This window comes from Rattus rattus, chromosome 8, assembly GCF_011064425.1.
Source record: "Rattus rattus isolate New Zealand chromosome 8, Rrattus_CSIRO_v1, whole genome shotgun sequence".
Lineage (NCBI taxonomy): Eukaryota > Metazoa > Chordata > Mammalia > Rodentia > Muridae > Rattus > Rattus rattus.
Genome location: NC_046161.1, coordinates 96722069 through 96741000, shown reverse-complemented (window position 1 = coordinate 96741000; position 18932 = coordinate 96722069). Strand labels below are relative to the sequence as shown.

The 18932-nt window shown below is 41.1% G+C and overlaps 1 protein-coding gene and 1 pseudogene across 6 annotated transcripts in view; one reads left to right on the top strand and one right to left on the bottom strand.

Annotated features, from left to right (window-relative positions):
- The window catches only part of Atp2c1 (ATPase secretory pathway Ca2+ transporting 1), a 107692-nt gene that overhangs the window by 73438 nt on the left and 15322 nt on the right, over positions 1–18932 (top strand). For all 6 annotated transcript variants that reach the window (XM_032910424.1, XM_032910422.1, XM_032910426.1 and 3 more), the window contains 8 exons: positions 1843–1909; positions 5384–5508; positions 6434–6531; positions 8902–8997; positions 9087–9176; positions 13539–13643; positions 15999–16155; positions 18397–18567. In XM_032910424.1, coding sequence (XP_032766315.1) covers positions 1843–1909; positions 5384–5508; positions 6434–6531; positions 8902–8997; positions 9087–9176; positions 13539–13643; positions 15999–16155; positions 18397–18567 — 909 coding nt within the window. The remainder of the gene's footprint in view (positions 1–1842; positions 1910–5383; positions 5509–6433; positions 6532–8901; positions 8998–9086; positions 9177–13538; positions 13644–15998; positions 16156–18396; positions 18568–18932) is intronic.
- LOC116907162 lies at positions 11551–13140 on the bottom strand (annotated as a pseudogene).

Sequence of the window (18932 nt, the reverse complement as noted above, 5' to 3'; positions counted from 1 at the left end):
TGATTGAATCCAGGGTCTTACACCTGCTAGTCAAATGTTACTGTAGAGCACACTTTCATTTAATGTTCCACCCCCGCCCCCCGCCTCCCCCCTGTAGCTTCAAATTTACTTTGTAGACAAAGATGTCCTTGAACTCTAGGTCTTCCTATACCTCCCAAAGGTTAGGATTGCAGGACTGTGACACTATGCCTTGCTTATTGTAACTCCTTTAAAGATTATCTGCTTCACAGCAAGATACTTATGTCTGGAACTATGAATCTAGCCAAGAACCCAAGGCTAAGGAGGTCTTAGGCTTAGAGTAGAACCTACTATTATTTTGCTAAATGGACACATATGAGACTATCTTCTCAATACTTAGTGCTTGTAGATGAGTGCAGCTCTCACTTCAAACGAGAAGCTGTTTTTGGTTTTTTTGTGTATTTAATAGAGAAACTCAAACAGTAAAGTGCAGAGTAAGTGATGGGACTGCTTAGCCCTAACTGAGACATTCTAGGGGCGATTGTAGAAGAGAGGGCAGAACGTTTATGAGACTCTGAAATGGCGTCTTCAGAAGGTATCGGGGTCATTGTAGTCATTAATTCATCGCAGCTTAGCTGCCTGAATGAGACCTATACAAGATTAAGCCAGTCACCATTCTGGTATATAAAAGGCAAGGGGCTCACGAAGCTTCACCCCTAACTGAAGAGCTATTGACAGTCTACCAGATTGCTGTCTAGAGTCAGTTTTCATCAAGGATGTGGCCCCTCGTAGGTTGTCCATGTTCTAGTGAATGGCCCTACACCCATGTGCATAGGAACAACAGTAATTGGGCTCAGTGGGTTATAAAAGAAATGAAGACTTGAGAGGGAAATACACGTGTTGCAAAATATCTCCATTGTATATATGTGTGAAATTCTTAAAAAGCAAATAAAAATAGCAGAATGAAATGGTAATTGTTTAAGGAGAAAGCTATGTGCTTTAAACATTGTGTCGTATACAGATGATGTCAAAATTGCATGAAACTATGTAAAAGCACCTTTAAATTGAAACAAAATACTTATTCTTAAAATTATACAGTTTAAGTTAGAGTTGTACTTTTCTTACACAAAGTTAATTATCCCAGTACTGTTAATTTTAAAATCTATTATTTAATGTTTTAAAATGACATCTTTATCATCTACAAATCATATATAAATATACATTTATAATTTTAATGTAGAATTTTCCTAATTCTCCCACTGTCCTTATTATATTTCTTAGTGTTTTCAAGTCAGTAATGCAGTTTTATAGCAATCATTCTCTTGTGTAGCTTGGTTGAAACAGTCCCTGAAATGCCTCTTTCCTTGGCAGTCACTCGTCACCTTGGGAGGGAGAAAGGTAATATTCTTGCTTTTAGCTGATGCACCTTGTATTCAGTTTATTTGGTTGTTGCTATTTACAGGTGCCTTTTAGTGAATTTGATAAGTTGAAGAGGATTTTAGTAAAATCTCATGAGTAAGCCTAAATATACTTTGATATAAAGTACACACTTTATCTGTGATATCTGCATATTGATTTATGTAAAGTTTAATTACAGTGTTAAGTTTGCAAAGTTGATAGTAAATATAAGACCTATATGTTTAATAGCTCTGCCTCCAGTTTCATCCTGTGAAAATGCTGTCAGTTCTGTTTGGAGAGATGACTGGGAGCACCAGAACCATTCAGGACAGCTGTGGTGACTTTAATCCTCCTGCTTACTGTAAAGCCTTCATTGTGATTTGATACATTTTTCCTTCTCTGTCAAGAGACTTTATGTACCCCTGAGCTTGTTAATCTGTCTTTTGTAAGGTGAAAGGGAAAAATGAGTATTTGATTTTGTTCTAGGTATCATCATGTTGGTTGGCTGGTTACTAGGAAAAGACATTTTGGAAATGTTCACTATTAGTGTAAGGTAAGTTCAAATGTCTGTAGATTCACACTCATTATTTCATTATGGAGATTGGTTTTATATGGAGCTTATAAGGGTATAGTGTTCCTACTTAAATAGTTCAAAAGCCATAGCGGGTTTCTGTGTGTACATAGAGTGTACATATAGTTATAATATTTACCTCACAAAAGACATATTGAAGTAATGTCATGGGAAAATGGAAACATTTTATTTGTCAGTGGAGAAATATATTTTTCCATTTCCCCAGATAACTGGATTGTTAACTCATGTTGCATTTATATATAAGAAGACAAGATTTGTATGTTCAAAATTCATAGTATGAAATAGAAAACCACAATATATTAATTTAACCATCAGTTTTCCAAAGAAAAAGAAAATCTCTAAAAATCAAGTATCTTTTGTCATCCATGAAAGAGGGAGAGGTTGTTGTAGAAAAGCATCAGAGAACAAAGAATTTCTAGAAATGAATGATCCTGATTCCTGAAATTAAAAATTAAGTATGAAGTTTGAGAAAACAGAAAAACCAAAAGAAAAAAAAAAACCCTCAGAAATAATGAAATAAAAGTAACAAAAATAATTTCAGGAAATATCATTTCCAAAAAAGAGCCATGAGGAAAGAGTATGAGTATCTTCTCAAGATAAAGTACAGCCCGGGTCTGTGGAGACTGACTCCATCCAAGCCAGATGGGTAAATGTGCAGAGCACAGCCCCATGTCGTTGTGAGGCTAAGGGACACGAGCCACCTACACAGAAGTGTAGCTAGGTTGTCTTAGACTTCTCGTTACCTGAGCTCCCACGACAAGTGGTAATGCTGTACGTCAGCACTGGACAAGCCACAGCTGCTGTCTGCGCGCTGAAGACACAGGGCCGGTTCACGGACTGGTCCTCAGCAGGGCATGCTCTGCCCACCTGGCCACACAGTCGGGAAGGTTCCCTCCTTTACCACACGATGCAGGTGCATTCAAGACTCACTGTACTCAGGGACTATGTATCTATGGCTGCCTGTAAGAGAATTATGGTTTTCTTAGTTCAGCCAAAGACTGTCAACAAATCCCTTCCTTATGTAAATGGTGTGGGCCAGCAACAAACTGAACAGTGCTCGTCTCAGGTTACCAGGGAAACAGCATTAGTCAGCTGAGGAGAAGGGGGCCTTTCATCCACTTCTCAACTCTAGCAACTTCAGATCACATTGTGAGATGGGGGAACATTGATTAGCAACAACAGAGGAAATGATTATAAATCTGTACATTTCAGTCAGTTAAAAATAGGTGCTCAGGATATTTGTGAAGGGAAGAAGAGGGGGATAAGAGAGGGGATGTGAGGAAGGATAGAACTCAGCTACGTAACTCAAGGAAAGGGGATTCTGAGTAGCATCTCTCTGCAGGAGACCAGGGTGGAAAAGCTCAAATATTAAAACAAAGCAAAACAAAACAACAACAAAAAAAAATCAGTGTATCACTAAAGGACAAATTGACTAGATTGTAAGAAATATATAGGAAGAAAAGAAATGCTTCAAAGGTATTTGTGACATGGTAAAGGAGTTAGAGCATGAGCCGGAACTTTTGAAAAGTGTGTGTTGTGGTGGGCACTGAATATGGCCTGTGGAAAGTGGGGAATGTGTTTGAGGTGCTGTTAGCACATGATAAGGCCAAGTTCAGTTCCCCAGTATCCCCCCACTCCTTTTTAAAACTAATTTTGTTTATGAGCACTCGTAGCGTTTTATTATTTTCTCTAGGATATGTCAACATCCAAAGAAAAAATTAATAGAATAAAAATTGTGGACCCACAATATATGATGGTATATTGATTGATGAATTCATTTATTATTATTTATTGATTCATGAAGGAATTTCTAGTGGCTAATTTCTCATTTCTTGAAATTTCTTTTACTATTTTTTTTCTTTTCTTCTTTTTTTTTTTCCGGAGCTGGGGACCGAACCCAGGGCCTTGCACTTGCTAGGCAAGCGCTCTACCACTGAGCTAAATTCCCAACCCTTCCTTTTACTATTTTAAGGATTAATTTAACAATTATTTCTGTATGTACCAAAAATTACTTATTGAAAATGTAGAATGTACGTGGAAGGGGAAGGTTGATGGAGTATTAAACTATCAGTATTTTACTGATTGGCGTTTGACCAGTATATCCCATTACCATGTAAGAATATAAAAGTAGTTTTGGAGATGATCTTTGTAGGGTGTTTTTTTATACTTAATTTCTGAGGCATTCATTGAACAAAGGTGAGAATTGTTGAGTTTTGTACTGTAATGGCAAAGAGGAAAATTGACAGATGACTAAACAATTACTAGACAAAAGAGAATACAGAAAACCAGGTAGAAATTCTTCGGTCTTTAAAATGGGTGAAGTTAACCGTGTAATTGAAGCATCAGGTCTATAAACTCTGAGTTGATGCATGAACGATGTGCTTCTAAGGACAAAGGAGAAAGGCCCTTTCTCCAGTTATCTTTGAAGCCAGGACTTTATCACATAATGTCTCCAATATGAGGACCTCTGTTCCCTTTTTACTGAAACAGTCTGCAATGGTGTTCTTTCATTTTTAGCCATGCTCATTTTTGTTCACTTATACTGTTTATGTGAAAGTGGGAAAATGTCTAAGTATAAAGTGATACAAAGAAATTTTATGCAGATAAGGAAAAATTACCACTGTAATTGATGTTTCAAAATTCTAAGAACAGAAATATTTCACAATGATGTAAAACATGACTGTCCTTTTCCACTAAGTTTTCTGAAGTCTTGCTTGCTGATAAAACAACTATCGAAGTAGTTGATTGGCTCATGCCTGCTACCAGCTGAGGCAGCAGGATCATGGATTTGTAGCTAGCCCCGGGTAATGAAATTCTAACATACAAAGTAAAATGCGACCCCAAAACCCAAGCAAACAAACAAAACCTCAAGACTATCAAAGACACCAGGATCGTAAGACTCTGTTGGAAATGTTCTTGAAATCTTTTTATGGTTCATTAATTGCAGTTCCACGGTACCAGAGCATGTTCCCCATGCCAGATGTACAGACTGTCAGAGCAAGGAATCGTCTTGAGTAATATTAAGGAAGTTCTCGTCAAGTTGTTCGTAGTCTAGTCTTCTGTATTTGTCAAGTGACTTGGGACTGAGGACTGTAAAGGCTCGTTAGATGTGGACCATAAACCACACTGTGCAGTTTCCTGTATCGTAAGGGCGAATTGTAGCACGCGAGCAGAGGATGTCACTTCACATTGCTCAGATGAGACAGAGGCAGTCAGTACACGTGTTTAATCCTTCAGGATGCCCAGTCGGCCACATAGTTTTAAACGTTGCTTGTTTTTAGCTTTTATAATCAGTCTTTAAACAGATGATGAAAAAAGTAAATTATGGTTACAGAAGTAGAACAGAATATTAATATTAGGAAATAGGATTAGGAATTATTGTTATGACAACTTTAGTGAACTTACATTTTAATACTGTGTATTTATTGCTTACAGTTTGGCTGTAGCTGCAATTCCTGAAGGTCTGCCTATTGTGGTCACAGTGACACTAGCCCTTGGTGTTATGAGAATGGTGAAGAAAAGGGCTATTGTAAAGAAATTGCCTATTGTTGAAACGCTGGGTAAGTGTTGTGAAGACCAGAGGCAGAGAGCCACAGGGACAGAGAGCCACAGGGACAGAGAGCCACGGGGACAGAGAGCCGCGGGGACAGAGAGCCACAGGGACAGAGAACCACAGGGACAGAGAGCCACAGGGACAGAGAACCACGGAGGCAGAGAGCCATGGAGGCAGAGAGCCATGGAGGCAGAGCCACAGGGACAGAGAGCCACAGAGGCAGAGAGCCACGGAGGCAGAGAGCCAATGTACTTTACTGTTTTTCTGTTTTTGTTATTGACAATGATGTTGGGCCCAAACAATCTAAATAGGCAATTAAAAATTCATTTCTCAGGAGGACTCTTTATACATCAATGGAGTATATTAATGTTTAGATCGTGTTTTGGTTTGCATACTATTAATGAAGTCTTGGAGCAAAATTATTGAATTTTTTTTGACAGTTGTTAATTAGGGGGCTCAAAATTTCCTGCTTTGGTTGACTTTGTTTATATTAAAAAGAGTAAATATGTTCTGGTTATATTGATAGAACAATTTTATTCTTAAAATATCACAAAACTTTTAAAAGCAATTTGGCTATGCAAAAATGCTTTAAATTCAATTTCTTGTTTGTAATACCTTATAAAACCCTGATTGAAGAAATTGTGTGGGTTTACATGTCAGGATCCTCCAAAATTCCTAGAAAATGTATTTTCAAAGTTCCTGGCCAAATCCAAGGTGAAGTAGCTTTATAGGAACTAAGAAAAAGTAAACATCTACATTTTGTTTCTGACTTCAGAAACTTTATGAAGAAGCAAATATAATGTAAGAAATTATAATTACCAATGACTTTAAAAGTTCAGAGAGCTGGAACATTGTTTGCAGGTGTTTTATTTATTTTCTAAGTTAAGGTTTTCCTCTGAGTCTTGTGGTGATGCCTAGTGGTTTATTTTTAGGCTGCTGTAATGTGATTTGTTCAGATAAAACTGGAACCCTGACGAAGAATGAGATGACTGTTACTCACATCCTCACTTCAGACGGCCTGCATGCTGAGGTGGGGAGCTTTCTTCTTTCTGAGGTCGTCTGCCCTTGTTTAGAAACTGGATGTTTAAATGTTAACAAGCCCAGCGCTTTACCTTCAGAGTCTCCTTCCTTTCCATGTGATTGTATTACTAATCTCGCATTGGGTTTACAGTTTAGAAGAAGCTTGGATCCCTGGTAGCTCTTTAGGGCAGCCCTTCACCCACTCATCCCCTTCTAAACTGCTGGCCTGGAGGTCTTTACAGCCAGCGTCTCTGCTGCTCGGAACATGTCTGTCACCTGGCCTTCCGATGCATCCTTTTGACTAGTCTTTCTGTAGTTCTTTCCTTTCCTGGGGAACACGGACAGGGAAGTGGGGGGAAAGTGGAGATAGAGCCCATGAAGCTGCCTGGGATTCAGACTCCGGAGACCAGCATCAGAGTGCAGACCTAACTCTGTTTATTACACAAGCTTAGATTTAGCTTTTTACACAATTAGGGTATGTTTATGTATTCGTGGGCAAGTTGGGGTGCAGCAGGTGTTGTTTAGCAGAATCTGACTGGCTGCCTATCCAAGAGACTGTAGAAGAGGGCTGAACCCCCATGGCAATCTCTGTGAGAATAGGGGAAACAGCCACAGGCCTGCCCTTGGGTTCTTTGTGCTGGCTCAGCGGTATGCTGGGAGCCACTTCAGATCCACTGTGTGTAGTGGATCAGGACTCACGGAGTCGCAGGTACCTATGGTACCTCCGTCTGCATCCCCCTTCTTCCCTCCTTCCTCTACCAGGCTTATCTCCATGCCCCTCCAGGTTCCCACACTCCCTGTACTTTGAGAACCTTTCATGAAAATGCAGCAGCAGTCACCCCTACGTTAAGATAGTTCAGTGGTCCTCCGCTGTACCGAGGATTCTGAACCGTGGCTCTTAAGGCTCTGTGCAGCCTCTTACTTCTGTCTTCAGCCTTAGCTACCTCCCTCCCCCTCGTTTATGTGGTTATGAAATACACTAGTTTCCTAGTTCTCTCTGTGTGGCCCGTGTTGCTGGCCTCCCGTGTAGAATAGATAGCTGAGCGCCTCCTCACGTCTTCAGGAGAGCCTTACTGAGAGCTGTCGCTAGGATACATGGTGGGTTTTTGTTTCGCATTCCAGTCCTTATCCTATCTAAACATTTCTTCCCTCCTTCCTATCAAGTGATGAGTTATTAGGAGCAGGAACTGTGTTGACCATCCCAGGGCTACCCGTGTCAGGTAAACACCGGACATGCTCACTCCTGACAGTCTCTTTCAGAAGGTGAAGGAAGGCTAGGTCTAGGTCCTCCCAATCTTTGCAGACTCTCTGATTAGAATGTTCTTATATTAGTTATGAAGGGCACTGAATTTAAAAATTTGTAGATGATTTATCAATGAAAACAAACATTCAAGAAATTGGCAGAAGTTTATACTAGAGTTTGTTTAGGTCAGTTTTACAAAGTCCTTAATTACTAGGTTTGATCAAGGATACCTAATGCTGTTGTGTGATCTGATTTCAGAAGGGTACTTGGGAGTTACCTGTGCTTGTATATATGGTGGACAGGATATAAGTTTCTTTTCAGGGTCCCATCATTTTGTGTTAAACATTAATAACTTCCCAGTTTTTTCTTCTTCTTTTTTTTTTTTTTCTTTTTATTTTTTTTTTGGAGCTGGGGACCCACCCCAGGGCCTTGTGCTGGCTGGGCAAGCGCTTTTTTGTTGAGCTAAATCCCCAACCCCGCTTTTTTTTTCTTCTAAAGTTATCATTTAATTGTGATAGTAGTTTAGCTACATTCCGGCATGTACTGTGCTGTTAGAGCAGGCCGTCAGTCCCAGGGTACTGTGCTGTTAGAGCAGGCCGTCAGTCCCAGGGTACTGTGCTGTTAGAGCAGGCCGTCAGTCCCAGGGTACTGTGCTGTTAGAGCAGGCCGTCAGTCCCAGGGTACTGTGCTGTTAGAGCAGGCCGTCAGTTCCAGGGTGAGCCTTTCCCTGGCCTTAAGACTGTTTGCCTGGACACCGAGTTCCAGCTATGACATGTACTCGGGTCTGTGTCAGAGACTAGACATGGTAGTAGTGGGTTTCAGGGTTTTTCTCAAGCTATACTGTACTGTTAATGACATTAAGCTCACTTATGTAGAGAGATTTTTCATGGTTTTCTTGTTTTTCTCTAATGTATTTTTGAACAGACAAAAATACCATTTTAGGTAAATTAGTATTCTAAATAAAATTTCTGGCCTTCTAATAAAAATGACCAGTTTTAGGTATGTTTTGTTGTTAAGCATTTGTATTAGCAGCAGCATGCCTGGAAAGTGGCACGAATGTAGCTTAGGGTTCTGTTTGACTGCCATCAAGTCTTACTACGATACTCTTTGTTACTAATCCCACTTCATGTTCCTCAGGTTACTGGAGTTGGCTACAATCAGTTTGGTGAAGTGATTGTTGATGGTGATGTTGTTCATGGATTCTATAATCCAGCTGTTAGCAGAATTGTTGAGGTAAAGTTATATTGTCCAAAAAGTTAACTTGCTTCATAATGACTGAAGCTAGAGTGATGGGTTTTATGGTTCCTATGCATTTCTTCTAGGCGGGCTGTGTGTGCAATGATGCCGTCATTAGGAACAACACTCTGATGGGAAAGCCAACTGAAGGAGCCTTAATCGCTCTCGCGATGAAGGTATGTGTTTCGTGTCCTTGGCCTGTGGGCTTTTATCCTGCCTGCAGAATCTGAGGCCTTTCAGATTCATCGTTACCGTGTTGTTAGGGATTCAGTAAGACCCATGTCTCCATTGTCTTTAACTGGCACTGGAGATCAGTTAAATGTGCAGAATAGAACAGTTTCAGTGTAACATACTTTTCACTGCAAGGTATGTTGCTGTTAAATACTTGTAAATAAGTAAAAGATAATATTCTGAAATACTTTTGTATCTTTACGTTAGTAAAAGATAAGATTCTTTTCATGAACAGATCTTAATGCACTTATAGGGAATGCTTTTTCCCTTCCAATCTTTTCCTTCCTTTTACCCATTTCTCAAAGTCAATGTTATTAAATCTGTGTTTGGGAGAGAGGAAGTACTCTTCTTGTAATCTGTTTAGATTGAGCCTACGTCTTAAATTTACATTTATTTCAGTGAGAAGCCTGCTATTTACATAACAGAAACAACTTCTCCAACTTTTAAAAATGGTTTGATAAAGCACTGAAATTTGAATGAAGCAGGATTCTTCTGTGTCTTAGTTAGGGTTTTATTGCTGTGAACAGACACCATGACCAAGGCAACTCTTAGTACAGGGACAACATTTAATTGGGGCTGGCTTACAGGTTCAGAGGTTTAGTCTGTTATCAAGACAGGTGCATGGCAGTGTGCAGTCAGGCATGGTGCAGGAAGAGCTAAGAGTTCTACATCTTCATTTGAAGGCTGCTAGTGGAATACTGGCTTCTAGGCAGCTAGGATGAGGGTCTTGAAGCCCACACCCACAGTGACACACTACTCCATAGGGCCATACCTTCTAATAGTGTCCTGGGCCGAGCATATGCAACTATCACATTCTGTATTTGATTACTGGAAGTGAGAGCCAGCGTGCAGTTGCAGTTACTGGAGTACTGAATTCAGAAGAAGATGAGCACTGGGTTTACTTAGCTACTCACTTGTTCCTTTTTATGTATGGAATAGAGATTGAACCCAGGGTCTTCCCTATGCCAGACAAGCACTAGCTCTGAGATAAACCATTGCCCACTAGTTTTAGACTATATATGTTTTCTCTATAGAAAGCTGCATTTCTCTGTCATCTGGCCTTATAACTAAAAAACATGTACAGCTTTTATAAGAATAATAAAAACACGAATCAAGTATCAGATAGTTTCCTGTGTTTCTGTTTGACATGCTACTAGCTTCCTCCTAGAGGCATTAATACTGCTATCCTTGTAACAGAGGAAAGGCAGAGCAAGTGTCTGAGGCTGGAGGCTTGACTTTAAAGGACAGAAAGGGCTTAGTGAGCATAGGAAGGTGCTAGACTGAAAGCAGGAAGGAATAAATGGGTGTAGACTGAGTGGGTCAAGACTGATCATCTGGCTACTATGGAAGGAGTGAACGGTGTTTGGGTAAAGAGGGAATTACTGCATAAACTGTATTTGATGGATATGTGAGTGCCAAGAGAACTCTGAACATATTTCTGAAGAAAACAGATGCTAATAACGTGGAATTTTTAATAGTCCTAAAATACATTTGAATATTTGCAATAAGAGGCAAAGGAATCAAAGATTGGAGTGAGAACAACTGTATGACATTAGTAGTTATGATTTGTAGTGTGGTGGGTGTTATGTAACAATTTCTAGGACCTAGGGAGGTATACAACGAACGCTTGGGTACATGTGCTCACATAGACAGGCAGGCACACATGCACATGTGCATACAAGTGCAATCTCATCCAAGACAGGGAATCCATGACAGACTAAACTACAGATAATCCGAAAGTCCAGCTTGGTGAAGCAATGAGTTTTATTGGGGTTACTTATAGAAATACAGGAGAATTACTTACGGGATCAGAAGTGACCCAAAGATAGCTGCATTGCCAAGGCCCACCCCAGCATGCATGACAGAGCACAAAAGCTGGGAAACCTGAAGCACTTTGCACAGCCTAGAGGCAGTTAAACAGGCTGGAGAGTGACCTTTGCAAGTGATTCTGATCTAAACTTTTTCTGGGTAGCTCAGTTGATTTCTGCTTCTTCTAGGCAATTGCCTGGTTTCAGTCATCTTTGAGTTTGATTTGTCTGGGTGTGGTCTGAGCAGTTTTCATTGCTTAGTCTGAGAGGAGAGGCTTAGTGAATCTGATCAGTTTCAGGGGCCTGCTCTTTTGACTTGTTCACTTTCCCTGAGGGATGGCGTGTTTCGGTCTGATAGGAAGTGTTACATAATAGTGGACTGAAGGCTTGGGGTGAAGATGGTAGCAACAGACAAGAGAGACCCCAGCTGCTCATAGGTTAAGGGTTAAATAGATTTTTTTTTGAAAAAAAATATGAACTTTATTTTTGCCCCAGCAAGGGCAGGAAGGGTTTACCTTAGTTCCCTGCTCCTACATGTACAAAGAGATGTGAGAATGGAAGCGGCATTAGGGGAAGAAGGGAAGGAAGGGAGTGAACCAAGAGAAGAGAAAGCAAAGGAAGAGGAAGCCCCGGCGAGAAGGCACCTCAGAGGCAGGGACCTGGCATCCAACCCTGTGTATGGGGTGAACACGCAGACACCCCTCTGCCTCAGTCTGTTCAGCTGGGCTACTCCAGAGGAAGAAGTCAGAGCGGGAGGAGGGGTCACTGGGAGGACCTCAGGGTCTAGCAGGCATGTAGAAATGGTGGCCAAAGTTGGTTCCTGCTTTTTTCAACAGTATGCATTACACATGGCTCCCTGTGGCCCCCTCAGCATAGACTTCCAGAAGGCCGTCCTTAATTCCTTCTCATCTTTGGTTCTTTTCTTTTACCACTGCGGCCATTGCCACCTCTTCTGCAGTCTTTGCGGTTGTAAGAGGGCTCACCAGAGGCAGGGTAGACAGTCCCACATCAGGAGTCTGGGAAAGGTTAGAGGAAGGCTGGAGATAACTCATCAGGCTTTTCTGGTTTCTTTTGGGGCCACCTCAACTTCTCCGAAGCCTGGTTGAATGTATGCGGGCTTTGCTTGACTCTTTCTGTGCCTGGATTTGATGACTGGGCTGCAGGACTGACTGTTCCCTCACAGGTTCTTGCTTAAGAGGAACTAGGAAGTGAAGAATCTTGAGCTGGGTACCTGCAAACTCAGGGAGGAAGCGGGTACACAGAGCTGGGCACTGTTTTGCTGGCACACAGGATACATTTAAGACAGCTCCCACAGGGAGTGGTCAGAGCCCATCACTTCAGGGAGTAGGAAGGAGGCCTGGAAGGTATCTATGACCAAGCTCCTCTCTCCCAGGACATAATCAAGTCGAGAGCCATAGTTGAGATGGCGTGCCCCACTGACCACTGACCAGCAGGTGAAAGCTCTCTGCTGTTTTGGATGGAAGTAGCGGTAACTCTCCATGCAGTGCCCTATGTGGGGTCCAGCCTCATTCCCTGGGTTACTGAGCAAGCCATCCATCCACTTACGCCCTGGGTCCTCTTCAGAGCACTCCTGACTACTTGCATCACAGTGTCATTGGGTCGGTGGCTGTATTCAGGTCCCCCAGGATTATCACATGACTGCCAGCTGCCAGGAGTGCTTCTGCAGCAGGTAATAGAAGCACATCTTAAAGGTCAGCTGCTCAGGCCTCCCAGGATCTGCGTGAGGGCGGCACACATTGATCAGAGTCAAGGTCTTCTCCTTCCCTTCCAATGTGCGGATCTTGTGCTGTGTTAGGAGGGCGCAGCCCTCACTATCCAGAACCTGGAGTTCCTCTTTCGTGAACTCATCCATATTTCCATAGCAACCAACATCTTCATTTAGGGTAGTAAGCACACCACTTAGGCCTTCTTCAGCAGCTACTGGGGTAGCACTGTCCTTACAAAAGGTAGCCACAGACAATATCAGCATCCAGCTCATCCAAAACGCGTCACAAGCGGGACAGTTGCTCGGTTCCTGCTACGCAAGCCCTTACATGGGACTCCGGATCCCATTGATGTTCCAGCTTACCACGTGCAGCATTTTAGTAAACTGTACCGATTCCCAAAGGAAGCTTAGGCAGGCAAAGGCCTTAAATAGACTTCTTGATTAGAAAAGTTCATCTTCAGTATTGGTCAGGCACTTTTATTTATTGTATATTGTTTTCTCCCAGAATTTGAGCTGGTAGAGAGGTTACAGTAGCCTGTGTGGAAGCTGGAATATATAGTCTGGTCCATCTGTGTAACCAGGCCTTCATGGTCAGAGTCAGTGCTGCTCTTTGGGGGAAATGCTGTCTTTATAAATAGAACATTATTGTTCTTTCTCTAATTCGAGGACAAGGATCCAGTTATTTTAACTTGTTGTAAGTTGTGATTTACGTTCCTTGTTAAGGGGAAAAATAGACGCGTTAGAATAATTTTATTTTTGTTTTGGTCTTACAGATGGGTCTTGATGGACTGCAACAAGACTATATCAGAAAAGCTGAATACCCTTTTAGTTCTGAGCAGAAATGGATGGCTGTGAAGTGTGTACACCGAACACAGCAGGTATTCTTCAAAAATATTATACATGACTAGCACTGGGGAGGCTGAAGCTGGATTGCTATAAATTTGAAGTTGGCTATACAGTGCATTCCAGGCTAGCCCGGGCTATAGGGTTGAGGCTCTCTCTCATACCTACCTCAAAATAATAAAAATACATCTAATATGTCTAATGTCAGCTTAAGTGGCAATTTTATTTTTTAATCTACTGTTGTTTTAGAAAACAAAATCCCCAGGCATTTAATTGTACCAGTGAAGATTTAGGAGCCAGAGGCTGGGGTGAAAACCTGCGAGCTCTGAGAGGCAGAGAAAGCACCCAGCTGACCTTATTTTACTGACATCCCAGAAGGAAAAGCTCTTTCTCCTTTCCCACACTGTCTTAAAGATTCTTCAACTCAAAGATCCCCTTTCATCTACTGTGTTCACTCCCTGTGACTGGTTACTTGCTCTGCCTCTTGACCTAGGGTTGACTGTATTTATCTCTTGGATGAAGATGTGCTGGGGTTGAGCCAGCCCACAAGGGATCTTTTAGTAAATAACACGATCTTGGGTACAGCATGATCAGTGTCCCGTGACAATCTGCCATTAGATTAATAAATTACTGTATCTAATAGAACCTGCTACCTTAAAGCAGTGGTTCTCAACCAGTGAGTCGAGACCCCTGCCGGCTCGTATATCAGATATCCTGTATAACAACATGTTTACATTACAATTCATAACAGCAAAATTACAGTTATGAAGTATCCATGAAAATTATTTTATGGTTGGTTTACCACAACATGAGGGTCACAGCATTGGGATGGTTGAGGACCGCCGGTTTAGAGCATGACAATCACAGTGGACTTAAGTCTTTATTATGAAATTCTATTGAAATTGTATACTGTGGGAGTAGGGTGTGGATACTGTTGATAGTACAAGGAAAGGAAGATGTTGCTTGGGGGTTGGAGATGGGGTTAAGGGGAATTCCTGATTCATTAGTGCAAAGACCCCAACACCTCAACTTAGAAGGGACAAGAGAGGAAGACTGGTTTCCTGTAAAAAGAGAAAGAAGTAGTGCTTGCCTGCTCTTTCTCCTCTGAATAGTACCACGAGAACTTTTTCATTTCACATTGGAGAGTTTAGGAAGAATGAATAAGAGCTATAAATGGAGCTAAGTAAAAATAAAAAGAATAGATAGTAACTTTACGGATGATGAAACTTCACAGAAGGAGAAGGAAAGACTTGACGTGTCAGTGAGGATCGGCCATAGAAACTTCCCACATCTCCCACTAAGTCCATGCCCAGCAGCTCCTTGCTGTAGTTGCTGATAATCCTGGTGGCCGGAAGGAGGCTGGAGTGGGCATACACTGTCACAGATGGGTAGAAGAGGCAAACTGTAGTGGCCCCTAGATTTCCATCTAGAAATGACAGGGTGCTTGCTTTAGTCACAGGCTGAAACAGATCACATCTGTCTTCGGACTTAAGGGATGCTTCCAGGAAACACACCATGTCTGCAGAGAGAGCCTGGGTGTTAGGGGGGCCACATCTGTGTCTGCAGAGAGAGCCTGGGTGTTAGGGGGCCACTGTGCTCCTTCCTGTGCTTGGCTCAGTAGGGAGGAATCATGGTGTATTATATGCTCAGGCAACCTTGGCTTTATATTATAGATTGGAGAGAGAGTGAACATATGCACCTGGCCACATTGACATCACAGTGTAAAATGGGCGAATTGTTAACTGAGAGAGTCACACTCTGTAAATGTATCAAAATCTCAGGAGTACAAGGGTAAGGACAGGTAGGGACTGCAGGTTTTCATTAGAAGCGACTAGGGATTATTTTGTATTTGTTTTTCCATGCTGGGGATTCAATTTAGAATGTGGTATGTGGTAGGTTGCATATTACTTCTGCTATGATAAATGGAAGAGATATGTTCTTTGTATCAATCCTGAGGTGGTTGTGAGAGTCAAAAGAGCAGCATAGGTAGGTCGGCCCAGACACAAGTACATAGTCGTTTATGAGGACCATTGCCCTAGACTGTTGATACTGGATCGCCTTTCCTTGCTGCCTGCTGAAGAGCCATGTTCCAGTCACAGTGCTCAACTTGAGGTTTAGTAAAGCACTGCTTATAGTGTAAGCCTGGGTAAGGTGGCTGTGCTTTGTAGAATACAGGAAACTCCCACACGTGTTAATAATCTCTAAAGTTTAAGTGCTACTCAAAGCATTGGGCTTTAATAACTTTGTTAAGGATTATGAGAGATTGGGTATCTCTCTTTGAATTCATTCATGTAGGATACACACACACACACACACACACACACACACACACACACACACACACACACAAACACAATTTGAATGTAAACTTGGTATGTTTTTCGTTTTAGGACAGACCAGAGATTTGTTTTATGAAGGGTGCTTATGAGCAGGTGATTAAGTATTGTACTACGTACAACAGCAAAGGGCAGACTTTGGCACTTACCCAGCAGCAGAGAGATTTGTACCAACAAGAGAAGGCCCGGATGGGCTCTGCAGGACTCCGAGGTAAGGAAGGCTGTTTCAGCATAGCTCCTGTTCTGGGAAGAAAGGCTTTCTTTAATTGTAGCTGAATCCCTAATGAAGTGTCCTCTTCAGACACTCTACCCCAGACATCAGAACCATTGCAATTTCTGAGATGGTGTGTTTTATAATAGTTTCCTCAAATAATGGAAAGTCAAGAGTACAGCAAAATCTGAGCTCTTGGGTCTCTATAGATGTGCAGTGCTCTCTGTATAGGACAGAGATTTTAAAGAACTTCATCTTCTACAAATTTCTGTTAGATTTATTGTGTATGTATATGTGGAGGGGGGCATGGTAGATAAAACATGAAAATCAAATTTCTACTTCTACTGTGTGAGTTCCAGGAATGAAACTCATGTGGTCAGGGTCTGTAGTAAGTACCTTTATTTGTTGGGCCATTTTGCTGAAGAATCGTTGAGGTTTTTGTACGTGGTTTATGCTATAGCATTGTGAACTAGAATTGTTAGAGAAAAACATTTGTTTCATAGAATTTAAAAATACTGTGATCTTTGTCTCCTGTCTTTTTTTCATCTTCCCCTCCTTGTTATTACTATAGTGGGGAATTAAATATTAATGTATATATATTAAAATATTTATTGATACATGGCTATGCTTTATCTTACAAAGTTTGTTTCTTAAAAATGCTTGTGGTCTTAAATTTTGAGAGTAAAAAAATTTAGTTTTTTTTTTCTTTTTTTTTGATTATTACCAGCTATCTGACAAGAGCAAACTTAAGTGAAGAAGAATTTATTTTGATGCACAGTTGAATGCATGAAAGTCTTCCTTCATGAAGATAGTAGCCGTCATGGTGGGAGGCGTATGGTGGGAGTGACTGAGGGTAGGGATAGGAGAGAGTTTGCTACCTTATGAATCAGGGCGGTAGATAGGCCAGGATGGGGAGCTCTAAAGCTTAGGTTCTGTCTGAAGGGACCCACTTCCTCCAGGTAGGGCCCATATCCTGAAGGTTCCACAACCTCTCAGAACAACATTACCAGCTGGAGACCAAGTATTCAAATACATGAGGGTATAGAAATGTCATATTCAAGCCATAGTATCTGTTTTGTATCCTTGGAAACATTGTTCATCTATTCTTGGTCTAAAGAATGTATCTTCAGAAGATTTTTATTAGTGTTAAAGAGTGCCTAAATACAGAATAACAATCCCTGGGCTGTGCCACCCCTCCACTGGGAGGACACCAATGATCTCCCTTATCAGGAACTGCTAGCATGCAAATTGATACTCTTAACCTCCTTTTATTGCCATTGCCTCTACCCTAGCACCAGGCATTGCCAGGTAGCTCTTTTCCTTCAGAGTGAGCGCCTTTGTGGGGTATCTATACTCTTAAACAGAAGTGGTTTGCCTTCAGTTTTGGTCTGTGAGTCCTCCAGGGATGAACTCTGCTCGAATAAGTACTGCTTTGGTCTCTCTAGGACTTTGTAGGCTGTCTTCGAGACACTGAAGTTTAGTGTGCTTTCATAGATACTTGTTAGAGTTTGGTCTAATAAAAATCTCCGTGCTGCAGATATATTCTTCTGATTTATAATGGTAGTGACCAGAGCTTCCAGAATTCTGAGAGCAAGCTGAGTTGTATTTGGGAAATGAGCATGACTTTGTGTTTAATCTTATTGCCCAGTGATGACAGGACACTATAAACAATGGTAGGATAGTTAGAGTTCTCGGAGAGCTAAAAGCTGAGGAAGAGTGCTTGCTAATGTTTGGAGGCAGTGAGAACAAACCTTGTGGGTGTTAATAACCTTAAGACCACTTTATAGAGAAACATTTTCTTTCTAGTGTTTAGCATGTGTGAAATTGTGTATATATAGGCTGTGCACAATTGATACAGCCTTCTCTGATGAAGATACATTAGAACAAACTTTCAAAGGGGCCTGTTTGCTTAATTGAGTTTTAAGGTTTAACAAACCCACATTTTCCCCTAAATAATTGTATTTTCTAAAGAGGTTGTAGTTTCTTTGGATGGTAGCTGTATGTGGTTGCTATGAAAGAATGTTCGTAATTCTTATTTGTCTTCCCTGCTTAGCAGTTCTTTGGTTTTATTTCTTTTAATTTTTAATAGCCTAAAAGCAACTTATATCTAGAACCAAGTGTGAATTGTAAATAGTATACTGTAACTACAAATGATATTATAACCTTATGTGGTTTGTCATCAGCTAAGTCTAACGCTTTCACAACCAGTATTTTGCAGTTTTGATTTTATTATTTTACAAGTTCTCGCACTGGCGTCTGGTCCGGACCTGGGGCAGCTGACCTTCCTTGGCCTGGTAGGAATCATTGACCCTCCGAGAACTGGTGTGAAAGAAGCCGTCACAACACTCATTGCCTCAGGAGTCTCCATCAAAATGATCACTGGAGACTCTCAGGAGACTGCAATTGCAATCGGTAAAACTGTGCTGTTATGTTTTACGCTCAATACGTTTTCAGAAAACATTAGCTAGGAAATATGTTAATATGCAATTGAGATTGTAAAACAACAACTTCGCTTATTTTTGCTCAAACTTATAAAAGATTGTTGGTAAACTAAATTTTAGTTAAAAAGGAATATTGAAAATACACGACTAGCTCATGAAATCATTTATGTATTTATTCACAGAAGGGTAGTTGATCTTGTAGTTTTTTAATTGACTTGCTGACAGGTGTAAACACTAGCTGAGGGATATAAAAGGAAAGGTGAATTGAGGCTTTTCTCTTCAGTTTTAGTATAACTTTGAAGCAGACTTGAACATAAATACTAAGAGGATAGCTTG